Genomic DNA, 12,361 nt, shown 5'->3' with positions numbered 1-12,361 from the left:
CGCTCTAGCATCATTGCTGTTTAGGATGTGTGCCCTGGTTGTCTTTTCTCTGATTTGAGCATCTCAGAACACTTAAGAAACTTGAAAAGTGGTTATCTGGTGTTATTTGGCCAATGTGTATCTTTCTTTTTACAGTTGAGATGTCACTGGACCACGAAAGTCCTGATTTTTTGCCCTCTATTTTTTCATACACTAAACAAAACTAAAACCCTGATGCAAAGATCAAAAGGTAAAATACAATAAATAAGACCTAGCTGTTTGTGTTTTTAGCTTAACCTAATGACATGATTAAAGGAGCTGTATGTAAGAGCAATAATAAAACGAATCATAAAATGACCCCGATATGTCAACAGACATTTAAAAATCATGTTCATTTCAAATACTTATGTCACTGACAACAGCACTCAAGCCAGGATATTCCAGTTTAAAAAGAGGAGTTGCAGCCCTCAACTGATGTTTATGTTGTCATTTTTTGTTTTGGTCTGAAGCTCCACCCTCCACCTATCTCCCAATCACCAAGTCAGTATTGTTTCTGAAGCTCCACCCTCCACCTATCTCCCAATCACCAAGTCAGTATTGTTTCTGAAGCTCCACCCTCCACCTATCTCCCAATCACCAAGTCAGTATTGTTTCTGAAGCTCCACCCTCCACCTATCTCCCAATCACCAAGTCAGTATTGTTTCTGAAGCTCCACCCTCCACCTATCTCCCAATCACCAAGTCAGTATTGTTTCTGAAGCTCCACCCTCCACCTATCTCCCAATCACCAAGTCAGTATTGTTTCTGAAGCTCCACCCTCCACCTATCTCCCAATCACCAAGTCAGTATTGTTTTCAGCATCCGGGTTGCCAGCTCAGCTCTAATTATGGCAGCCATGGCAGCCTACGTTCCTGCTGCATTCTGCAGCCAACCTGGCAACCTCTGGTCGGGGGGAGGAGGGGGAGGGTACACGCCGCTCAACAATATTTTGAAAGTGACTGCAGTACCAGTTTTGGACATTTCTTACAGACGGCTACTTTAACTCATGAATATTAAGGGTTTACTTATTTTGGTATTAAGCAAACCATAACCGATAATTAAGATGGGAATGTATTGTATTACAGCTTGAGATCAGTATTTTTGTTCATTTTAGTTTTTTTATGTGAAGGTACCAAAGAAAAAAGAAATGGAGTGAAAGACTTGTGGTTGCTCCACCAAATCCACCTGCTCCTGCTCCTGGAGCTCCAGAGGAAGTCACCAGCATGGATCACAGTCCTAGTAAGTGTAGCCACTGTTGTCATTTCATGTCTCATTGCATTGTATAATGGTTCAACCATGTTGAGTATTCTCCCCCTATGCTGACCTCCACATCCATTCACACAAATAAAATCTCCTTGTCCCTGTCCTTTTCTCCTCTCCTATTCACAACTGTCCTACTGATTCCAATGCCCCTCTTATGTTCTCTATACACCTCTCCATCCATCCATCCATCCACCCATCTCGTCTTCAATTCTCAACTGTTCTCTTTTCTGCTAAAGCTGAAGAGGACATCCCAGTCACGAGGACAGAATACAATGACCTGAACCTGAGGTACACCGAGCTGAAGAGTGACCACGTCAACCTGCAGGAAAAGTATCAACAGCTGCAAGATGAAAATGAGAGACTTAAATAGGAGCTGAAGAAGTCTACATTTTCATACTCAAATATTAAGTGCAACATGGTACAACTGTTGTTTATCACTAGAATAACATCTGTGCTCTTTGACTGGTTGTGCACCAAAATTGCAGGAAGTGTAAAAATATTCAGCAAGAAGCTCTCTCTACAGGATCATCTTTTGATAGTGTTAATGAAATTAAGGTTGGGCCTAACTAACACTGATTTAGCCTATAGGTTTAAGATCTCGACAGCTACCTTGTCTAAAATTTGTCGGAGCTGGATACCAGCTCTGGCCATAATACTCAAGCCACTTATTAAATGGCCAAGCAAGGAAGCAAATATGCCTAAAATGTTCAAGCGAAAATTTAAGAGATGCCGCTGTATAATCGATTGCACCGAGATTTTCATGAATAGACCCAGTCATATGACCTCCAGGTCCCAGTCGTGGTCAAACTATAAACACAATAACACCTTGAAATATTTGATGGCATCACTCCAGCTGGGGCTATTTCATTTCTCTCAAAGGGTTGGGGTGGGCGGGTTTCTGACAAGAGGATAACAAAAGAATCAGGGTTTTATGATCTTTTGGAATTTAATGATGAGATTTTGGCAGATAGGGGATTTCTTATCGCCGAAGAACTTGCAGCTCATGGTGCCACCCTTCACATTCCAGCTTTCACCAAAGGCAAACGGCAACTTTCTGCACAGGAGGTCGACACATCAAGACAACTGTCACGTGTCAGGATACATGTCGAACGTGTTATAGGGAGATGGAAGAACTTCAGAATTTTGCAGACAAGAATTCCACTGTCACAGGCTGACCTTCTAGATCAGGGGTCGGCAACCCGCGGCTCCAGAGCCGCATGCGGCTCTTTATCGCCGCCCCAGTGGCTCCTGGAGCCTTTTCAAAAATGTTTGACCTCATTTTTTTCTTTTTTTTTTCTTTTTTCCTTTTTTTTTTCTTATTTTTTCCATTTTTTCCTTTTTTCACTTTTTATTTATTTTTTCTTCTTTTTTTCTTCTTTTCCTTTTTTCCTTTTTCTTCTGTTTTTCCTTTTTTTCTCTTTTTTTCTTCCTTTTTCCTTTTTTTCTTTTTTTTTTTCCTTTTTTTTCTTTTTTTCTCTTATTTCTTTTTTTCTTTTTTTTTCTTCTTTTCCTTTTTTTCTTTTTTCTTCTCTTTCCTTTATGTCTTCCTTTTTGCTTTCCTTTTTAATCTCGACATTTCAACTTTTTCTCGAAATTTTGACTTTTTTCCTCAACATTTAAACTTTTTTCTTGACATTTCGACTTTTATCTCAAGATTGTACTTTAACATTAATCTCGACATTTAGACTTTTTTCTCAACATTTAGATTCTTTTCTCGAAGTGCATAATGAAAAAAACCTCTTCCCCCAGTTCTAACTAATATATAAACATGCAGCATGTGTTGTGTTCATTCTAAGGCTGATACAAGACTTTTCATTTTTTGCGGCTCCAGACATATTTGTTTTTTGTGTTTTTGGTCCAATACGGCTCTTTCAACATTTTGGGTTGCCAACCCCTGTTCTAGATGATATTGTTATTGTGTGTGCTAGTCTCACAAACCTTAGCAAAAGTGTTGTTCTGAAAAAATCTAAGAAATAAGGGTTCTGAATAATAACATCAAGTCTTGACATTTTTTTTATTTTCTCATCTGTGATTTGGAGCTGTGACTATGAATTGAATATCAGCCATTAATGATTTACTTGATTATAAAGTTTTGCTAATAAACTACCGGAGTTATTTGTTTTTTCTCACCGATTGTGTAAATGTATTGATTATTTTCTCTTTTTAAAGCTACAAACATCCAACTTCCACAGCTGTAAATATGCTGCACAAATATACATATATTCACTATATGTGTTGTATATCAGGTATATTATAGATATATTAATCCCCACAAACCCTCAAATAAAAATAATGAATTTACCTAAAAATAATGAACTAAGTTTTAAAAAACAGTATTTTGCATTATATGCCTTTTAATGTTTTTCTTTTTATCGTATTAGTGGGAATAGGTTTCTGTAAATTAATGGTGATAATGTGAGATGCAGGATGGACAATAAAGCTCATATAATTTTTAATTTTTCATTTTTTTTAAAATAACTATCAACTTCATTCAGCCAGCACAGACAAAGGTACACATGACCTGGCTTTCATTCAAAGGCAATGCTTAATGAAACTCATTAAGAAACAAAGGGGACACAGTAAATTAACAAAAATAATGAGATAAATTAAATAAATATGAAATAATAAAATAACTTAAAATGTCTAGTGTATAAAATACATTCAGTTGACTGTCATAATTCTTTACAAACTTACAAACTTACCAGGGTCGGACTGGGAAACTTTTTCAGGCCAGGAGTCAGTCATGTAACCAGGCCACCTTGGCCTTGCCCACACGCACACACACAATAGCATGTTTTTGGCTGATTTAAAACAAATTGCACTCCAATATAAGAATAATAGCCACTAAAACACTCACCCTAATGTCACATGGACATTTTCAGGCCAGGACTCAACTGTGTAGGTGTTGAACCACCAAATATTTTGAAGCAAAATATGAAATAGAAGGTCATTACAATGTAAAAAAACAGGTTGGAATATACAGTAACTTTACTACTGTATTTGTGATGGTACTAATTTAATAGAAGAGAATAAAGGTTTTATATAATTCGTAGTGTTAAGGATAGAGCTATACATAAATAGCCATGTCATGTAGAATATCAACTGCCTCAGTGGCACATCATCATACTAATGAACCCCAACGTACAGTAAATCCAAGGTTTCATGTTTGTGCTGGGATACATAACAGAAAGTCAGCAACAGAAAATTCAACAACACAATCACTTAATAGAATAATGCTGTAATGCCAAGAAAGCTATTATTACAAATGAGAGCCGTTTATGTCAAAAGGCCGTGTCTGGTGGTGTCATGTCTGCAACTTTTGCATGTTGTTGCTCTACTGTAGAAATGCTTCTGTACCTTCTGCCAATTGCTCTGCAATTTCTCCTGCAGCAGCAGCAGCACTGGTGTCATCACTATCACCACCTTTGAATAGCAAACATGTGCTTACAGTGTTCATGTTCATACACTATAGTTCATACAGGAAGATAGTGTAGCCTATGTCTCACTTGATTTGGCCTTGTATTCATATACATCATTGTTGGAGCCAATATGGGTGTTTTTGGTTTCTTTTGGTGGGAAGTTAATTTTGGGTGTTACCAAGCCACAAGGGGGCAGCAATAACCTTGGTAATGGGTCACGTCACACAATTAGGTATTATAGCGTGTTTGGGACCACACAGGGAGAATAACGTTTCTTACCGCACGCATGTTAAACCGCACTTTATTAAATGTTAAATAAACCACGACAAAAACAACATCCCAATTGAAGGATAAACAGTTTTTTGTGTATTTTCTTTTTCTTTTATGTACTTCATGACATGGAAACCAACAAACATGGCCTCTAGGGTAACCAGTACAAATACTTCATTTCCTTAGTTAAGTAGAAATTTTGGTTATCTATACTTCACTGGAGTAATTATTTCTCAGACGACTTTTTACTTTTACTCCTTACATTTTCACACAATTATCTGTACTTTTTACTCCTTACATTTTAAAAACAGCCTCGTTACTCTATTTCATTTGGGCCTTTAAATAAAAACTATCCAGTTAAATTGCTCCATCCGGATAGAGTTAATTTGGTTGTGGTTGTTTCAGATGTTCTTGTCCAGTTTTGTTCTTACATCCGTTCCCTCAGATTCCTGCAACTAAACTTGGATGTACATTCCAATAAAGGTTAGGATAAATGATAACATGCCTCTGAAGTTTGACTTTTTGCACCGTTACAATACTTATAGGCAACTAGTCATCATATCTCCTGCTCTCTGAAACACTTGTTAATGCTCAATAGTACACATATATGGTTCTTTAATATATTTGCATTATACTAAGATGCATTAATTTTCAATGGCTTTTGTCCTTAATGGCTTTTTTCCCCCTTACATTACTTTTACTTTTACACTTTAAGTAGTTTTGAAACCAGTACTTTTATACTTTTACTTGAGTAAAAAACTTGAGTTGATACTTCAACTTCTACAGGAGTATTTTTAAACTCTAGTATCTATACTTCTACCTGAGTAATGAATGTGAATACTGAAGACACCTCTGCCCCCCAGACCCTTGTGCTGTTCTCTGATAGAAGTTGCTCTGGATAAGTGTCTGCTAAATGACAGTAGTAGTGGTGAATGTTGGGTCGTACAAATATTCTCCCAATCCTCATATGGAGTAGTCAAATACAACTCTCTCTCCTGTGTTAGTCAATAAAACACATGAAAACACTGTCTTAACAATACGGAGGTTTAAAGCCGCCAAAACAAACTATTTTGTTGTAACTCCCGCCATTAAGGCGTCAGCAACACTGACGTAACATCCGGGTATCTTGAGCCAATAAGAGCTGCGAGTCAGAAGGGGTCTGACCAATCAGAGAGCAGCAGCTGATTGGGGCGGGGCTTCAGGGGAGATCCAGCAGAGGTCTGACCAATCAGGTGGTACGTAGGCGATGGGGGCGGAGCTTCCGCTGGAGGGGGCGGGGCTTCAGGGGAGATTTGGCGCAATATTGAAGTGAGCTGCAGTTCTGAAGCGGCTGAGAGAGACGCGGATAACGCTGCAAAACCGGGAGAAAACTCCACTTTTACTCAACAATACTGCTTTTAACTTATAAGAAAGGTAAGATGTCAGTTTTTCTCTCAAAGTTGTAAAGTCTAAAATTTGGAAACAGATGTGGGTAGAGAGATTAGGCGCAAATTCTCTTCAAGAACATACAACTGTTTTGCTGTTTTATGAGCAAAATACAACTATTGCATATAGTGTTGTACCACATACAGTCGGCATAGTCATTCTTTAGCAAGTATTTGTGATTTATGTGAAACAACAGTCATTTATGGGGTTATTTTACGCCGACCTAAATGTTTGGCGCCATTAACGCGCCGCGTTGTATCGTTTTCCTGTTTTTTGCAAAGATAATCGCTATGGCCCTGAGTTTTATCTTTTACTGTCTGGGGCCTTTTAACATTTACTGTGACGGTATAGTGATTTGGCAGTCCGTTGTGAGCTTTTTTTTTGCATCTAAGAGGTATTGGTGTTAAATCTTTACATGGGAGGTTTTACTTTGAATGTCGATCATCTATCTGACTTGAAGACAAAATGTTGATCAAACAGAGAAACCGAGTTGTATAAGAATCAAATATGAGGAAAAAACTGCAAAACATTCAAATAGTAGAAAATAAATGCTGTATCAGAGTTTCACCAAATTCTGTGTTGACTAAAGGTTTTTTTACAATGAAGGTCCAGTTTCATTAACCTTGTTCCATCTTGTTTTTCATAGAAAACGCAGAAATGCCCAGCACTCGCTCTCAAGGCAAAATTCAGCCCACACTACCATTCCCCCGACGCAAATCCTGCAGAGCATCCTCACACTGCAAGGCCCCCAACACCCCGGAGTCTCCAGCTCCGTCACCGGCCAAGCTCCAGCTGCCCGGCCCGGCCGGTGTAGGAGCCATCGCCCCGAGATGCCCTTCTATCCAACCCTCCGCCCAACCCTCCCTCTTCCCTCTGTCCCCCAAGCAGCGCGGGGGGCTTTCATCCCCCCTGTCGCCCAGACGCCCTGCAGCCCAGCTACCGCCATCTCCTGCCTCCTCCGCCTCCCAAACCCGACTCCCCCTCAGCCCACGAAAACGCACTGGTGAGTTAGTTAGATTGAAAAAAACAAAAAAAGGGATGAAATGGCAGAATTGATTGTAAATCCCAAATCGCCACCCGAGCAATTTTTACACCAGGATGTTCAGAAAGTCTGAGCAATTCTGTCTGATCTTCTTGTAGGCGATGACAACGGCTGCAACCTCGGCGCCGCCCTGCAGGGTTCCCCCCCGAAGCAAAGCAAGGCCACCCCGGCCTCGCCACGCTTCGATGAGAACTCGCCGGTGTTGGCCCGCCGACAGCTGCTCCTGCCGTCCTCACCACCGCCGTCCTCTCCCGCCCTGAAGTTCTCCCCGAGGCGTCAGGAAACACCCACGGGGAGCCCGGCCCACCACAACCTGAAGAAGAAACCCCCTGTTACTCGCCTGTTTGCTGAAAGTAAGAATTCCTGTTTTTTTGCATTTTTGGAGGACACTTGCGTTTGTAGACGTTGCTGACGGAGACGTATATGTGAATGAGTTGGTGTGATCCTCCACCAGCAGCAGCGTTTACCCCAGCCTCCCTGTTTCTCTAGATTCCAGGTTTCAGTGTGTGAAGCAGGCGCTCCACACGGCCATCCCAGAGCGCCTCTTGTCCCGGGGGGCTGAACGGACATCCATCCGGTCCTTCCTGGAGCAGAAGGTGCTGCAGGGTCTCCCCGGCAGCCTCTACATCTCAGGAGCCCCCGGGACCGGCAAGACGGCCTGTCTCAACTGTGTTCTGCAAGAGATGAAGGTGAGCAGAGGTCGTAGACATGAGAAGATTCACTCTGTAGAATCTGTGATCTTTGGAGTGTCAGTGACGCATAACTGCCTTTTTACTCACGTTACTAATGCTTTCATTTTAGTTTATTGACATGATAACTATTGCAATTAATACATTTAATGAATGTATTGCAATGAAGATGCTGAAAGCAGCCTTGTTATTTGGTCAGTAATCTCTCGTGTGTGTGTTTTTTGGCCCCGCCAGACGGAGCTGTCGTCGGTTGAGACGGTGGTGGTGAACTGCATGACTCTGCGGAGCTCTCACGCCATCTTCCCTCTCCTGGCCAGCAAGCTGAACACATCTGGTGGTCAGAAGGGCCTGCAGAGGTTCCTGACAGCCGCGGGGCCCCAAGTGTAAGTTGAAAGGTCTCCACTTTCCCCGCTTAAGTGGTGGTAACCATTATTGATCAGTTAGATCTGTGTAATGGTCGACAACCGACTAACGGATGTTCTGTTTTTATCGCTCCCCTCTCAGGCTGCTTGTCCTGGATGAAATGGACCAGCTCGACAGCAAAGCCCAGGATGTCCTCTACACCATCTTTGAATGGCCGTATCTTCCCAAGTCCCGCCTCTGTCTCATTGGTACGAGCTCAGCAAGTTTGTTTGATTCCTTAAACGTCTCCTGGACCTCTGGAAATAAAGTGGTTGTTCCTGTAATGTTCGTAATAACTGAGGTTGTTGTAGATTTACACAGGAAACTAGTGGGTGTTATTAATCTTTCTGTGTGTTGACTAAGATTATTTGTAAGGATGGATGTAATGTTTTTAAGGATGGATGTAATGTTTTACATTGTTTGCGCAGGTATTGCCAACGCTCTGGACCTGACGGACCGTATCCTGCCCCGGCTGCAGGCCCGGCCTCACTGTCGCCCGCTGCTGCTCCACTTCCCTCCGTACAGCCGAGAGGAGCTCACGGCCATCGTACAGGACCGGCTCTCGCAGGTAAACGCAGCTCTTTTGGTGTTTTTTTTTAAAGCTGAACATCACTTTTGCTCCTGACACGAGTTTCTCTGGTTTCTCCTCTCAGGCGTCAGCTGAAGGGGTTCTGGACGTTTCCGCGGTTCAGTTCTGTGCCAGGAAAGTGTCGGCTGTGTCTGGAGACGCCCGGAAGGCTTTAGACATCTGCAGGTAAACGTGCAAAGCCAAACATTGACTCAGTCTCTCCTGTAATTGAACCTAAATTAGATTATTTAATCCCCGCAAGGTTTGGCAGGCGCGTCGCGTGTATTCACATCTTTGTTTCTCTGCAGGAGAGCAGTTGAGATTGTGGAGTCTGACGAGAGAAAGAAAAGTTCTGATCCAGAAAGTGAGACTAAAGGTGAGTTCAGCTGTGGTTTTAGATAAATAATTGGACACTAACGGATGAATAATTTGAAATGGTGTGATAAGTGTTTGGAAGCGGAGGTTTTGTCTGACCGAGGTGTGTCCTGCTCTGTCCTGGTTTTGTGCAGTGTCTCGGGTCAGCCTCCCCCAGGTGGCCCGGGTGCTGTCGGAGGTTTACGGCGACCGCATGGCCTCTCCGAGCGGCGGTTCGGACGGAGAAAGTTTCCCTCTGCAGCAGAAGCTGCTGGTCTGCTGCCTGCTGCTCCTCACACGCAACGGCAAGAGCAAAGAGATCGTCCTGGGAAAGGTACATGGAAAAAGATCGTTTTTATCCCTGGACGTTTGTCTGTAATTTTGTTCTATAGTCTGTATTTACATACAGCAAGTTGTCCAGCTTATTAAAGTTAGAGATAAAAAGTAACAAAGATAAATCCTCTCGTTTCTATGAAGATCTGAAAGTCTGCAGTCTGGTTGTAACCAGTACTCGAGTTGTAAAAAACAATCAGGGGGGATGGTGGATTTTATCATATGGGGACAGATAATTTGTGCTGATTACAAATAATATAATATATTACAAATAATAGCAGTGACCAAAACACCTGCAGAAATACTGCAGGAATGACATAGCAGCAGTTAAATGCAGCCTTCTGTAAGCTTTAAATATCCACTGGGCTTACATCAAATACATCAAAACACAACAATAAAAAACACTTTTCTGAACTTATCAATATGACTCTGTCCTTCACAGGATAAGTAAAATGGATCACTGCAAAAACTCACAATCTTAACAAGAATATTTGTCTTATTTCTAGTTAAAATGTCTAATTTTTGTAAAAAAAATCTCATTACACTTAAAACAAGACTCATCACTGGAAAAAACAACAATTTTCACCTGTTTCAAGTAGATTTTCACTTGAAATAAGTAGAAAATCTGCCAATGGGACAAGATTTATCTTCTCATTACAAGCAATAAAATCTTGTTCCACTGGCAGATTTTCCTACTTATTTCAAGTGAAAATTTACTTGAAACAGGTGAAAATTGTCAAATAAGTTATTTTTCTGGTGATGACTCTAAATGTTGAAATAGCAGTAAAACCACATTCATTGATGAAATGACATAAGGGATGGAAAGGAGGGATGGCAGTTTTACAGGGGGGATGATTTGGACCATTTTTATTTCAGGGTGGGATGATTTTGACCGTTTTTATTTCAGGGGGGATGATTTTGACCGTTTTTATTTCAGGGGGGGATGCCATCCCCCCTCAACTCCAGTACTGGTTGTAACTGGTGTAATTGTGCGTCCGTTTCAGCTCCATGAGGTGTACAGCCGCCTGTGCGCTAAGAGGCAGGTGTCTGGAGTCGGGCAGGGCGAGTGCTTATCGCTCTGCAGTCTGCTGGAGAGTCGAGGAATCTTCGCCCTGAAGAAAGCCAAAGAAGCTCGGCTCACTAAGGTACAAACCCCCCCACGTGAGCGGCGCTGCGGCGCTCTCTTAACCTGGACGTGTGCAGAAACACAAGCTTAGGAGACAACGCTGATGTGAGGGGACATGCTGTGAGAGGACAAGTTAACTCCAGGATTCAGATGCATATCATTAATCACGATTTGGTTCGTTTAGGACAGCGGTCGGCAACCCAAAATGTTGAAAGAGCCATATTGGACCAAAAAACAAATATGTCTGGGGCCGCAAAAAATGAAGTCTTGTATTAGCCTTAGAATGAAGACAACACATGCTGCATGTTTCTATATTAGTTAGAACTGGGGGAAGTTTTTTTTTCATTATGTACTTCGAGAAAAAAGTCAATGTCGAGAAAAAGTCGAAATGCCGAGAAAAAAGTCGAAATTTCAAGAAAAAAGTTGAAAAGTCAAGATTAATGTTGAAGTACAATCTTGAGAAAAAAGTTGAAATGTCGACGAAAAAGTCAAAATTTTGTGGAAAAAGTCAAAATTTCGAGATTAAAAAGGAAAGGAGAAAAGGAAGAAAAAAAAAGAGTAAAAAATAGGAAAAAAAAGGTCAAACATTTTTGAAAAAGCTCCAGGAGCCACTAGGGCAGCGCTAAAGCTCTGGAGCCGCGGGTTGAAGACCCCTGGTTTAGGGACTTTATCTGCTGTGAGCACAAGGTCAAAAACCATGTTGCATTTAAAGATACAAGTATGAATACGATGATTTTCTGCAGTAAACTGGAACTGCAGCGTCTGATTTCATCACTCAGGGCAGGTCTCTAAAGATATATTTCTTTTAAATGCACAAGAAAATGGCCAGAATGCTTAAAATGTGGTTTTGTTATGGAAGACTTTTCTCTTTAAGTGCTAATTAAAATGTTAGATTAACTTAGATGTTCATTCACCTGAAGTGAATGAAGTTCTGAAGTAATTCTGGAGGTCTCGGGTGGTTTTGCTGTAAGTTTGACATCAAAACCAGATGTATTTAAGACTTATCTGTTGTGTTGCTTTTTTTTTTTTTTTTCATAGGTGTGTCTGAAAATCGAGGAGAAAGACGTAGAAAATGCCCTGAAGGACCGAACTCTGCTGGGCAGCATCCTCGCTGCAGGACTGCCCTCGTGATCCACCTTTTTTCAAGTTTTTTTTTTAAAACATTTTTTTAAAATTAGTATTTTGTGTTTTAAAGGGGATCGATGTGCTGAAAATGTTCCCTTTTTTCTGGCAGATTTTACAGTTTTAATAATGGAATTTTTTTTTCCAGCACAGACTACTACTCGGATCCGTTTTTGAGAAATCGTCAATTCTTAAGTTATGTTAAGAGTTTGTTTCCGATGAATTTTGAAACGCTTCAGTTTTTATGCTGTAAATAACTGTACAGAGAGTTGAACTGAAAGTGCCTTTTTATGTTTCTACATTGAAATAAATCTTTGAGGCACTGATTGTT

The 12,361-nt window shown here is 41.0% G+C and overlaps 1 protein-coding gene across 1 annotated transcript; it reads left to right on the top strand.

The window, feature by feature from the left end:
• Positions 1–6,281: 6,281 nt before the first annotated feature.
• Positions 6,282–12,076, top strand: cdc6 (cell division cycle 6 homolog (S. cerevisiae)). Its single transcript, XM_061726191.1, has 12 exons — positions 6,282–6,382; positions 7,041–7,397; positions 7,535–7,789; positions 7,926–8,125; positions 8,360–8,508; positions 8,630–8,736; positions 8,956–9,095; positions 9,181–9,281; positions 9,404–9,471; positions 9,605–9,783; positions 10,787–10,927; positions 11,947–12,076. The coding sequence occupies exons 2-12, from the start codon at positions 7,052–7,054 to the stop codon at positions 12,037–12,039; spliced, it is 1,779 nt and encodes a 592-aa protein (XP_061582175.1). The 5' UTR covers positions 6,282–6,382; positions 7,041–7,051; the 3' UTR covers positions 12,040–12,076.
• Positions 12,077–12,361: the final 285 nt, after the last annotated feature.

The sequence above is a fragment of the Cololabis saira genome, chromosome 1 (genome assembly GCF_033807715.1).
Source record: "Cololabis saira isolate AMF1-May2022 chromosome 1, fColSai1.1, whole genome shotgun sequence".
NCBI classification, from domain to species: domain Eukaryota; kingdom Metazoa; phylum Chordata; class Actinopteri; order Beloniformes; family Belonidae; genus Cololabis; species Cololabis saira.
The sequence above is the reverse complement of the archived record's forward strand: the minus strand, read 5'-3'. Positions and strand labels throughout refer to the sequence as shown.

Coding starts and splice junctions, on each gene's coding strand:
- cdc6 (XM_061726191.1), top strand. CDS start 7,052: ATGCCCAGCACTCGCTCTCAAGGCAAAATTCAGCCCACACTACCATTC. Junction 8,126..8,359: donor GTGTTCTGCAAGAGATGAAG/GTGAGCAGAGGT, acceptor TGGCCCCGCCAG/ACGGAGCTGTCGTCGGTTGA. Junction 9,784..10,786: donor AAGAGATCGTCCTGGGAAAG/GTACATGGAAAA, acceptor CGTCCGTTTCAG/CTCCATGAGGTGTACAGCCG.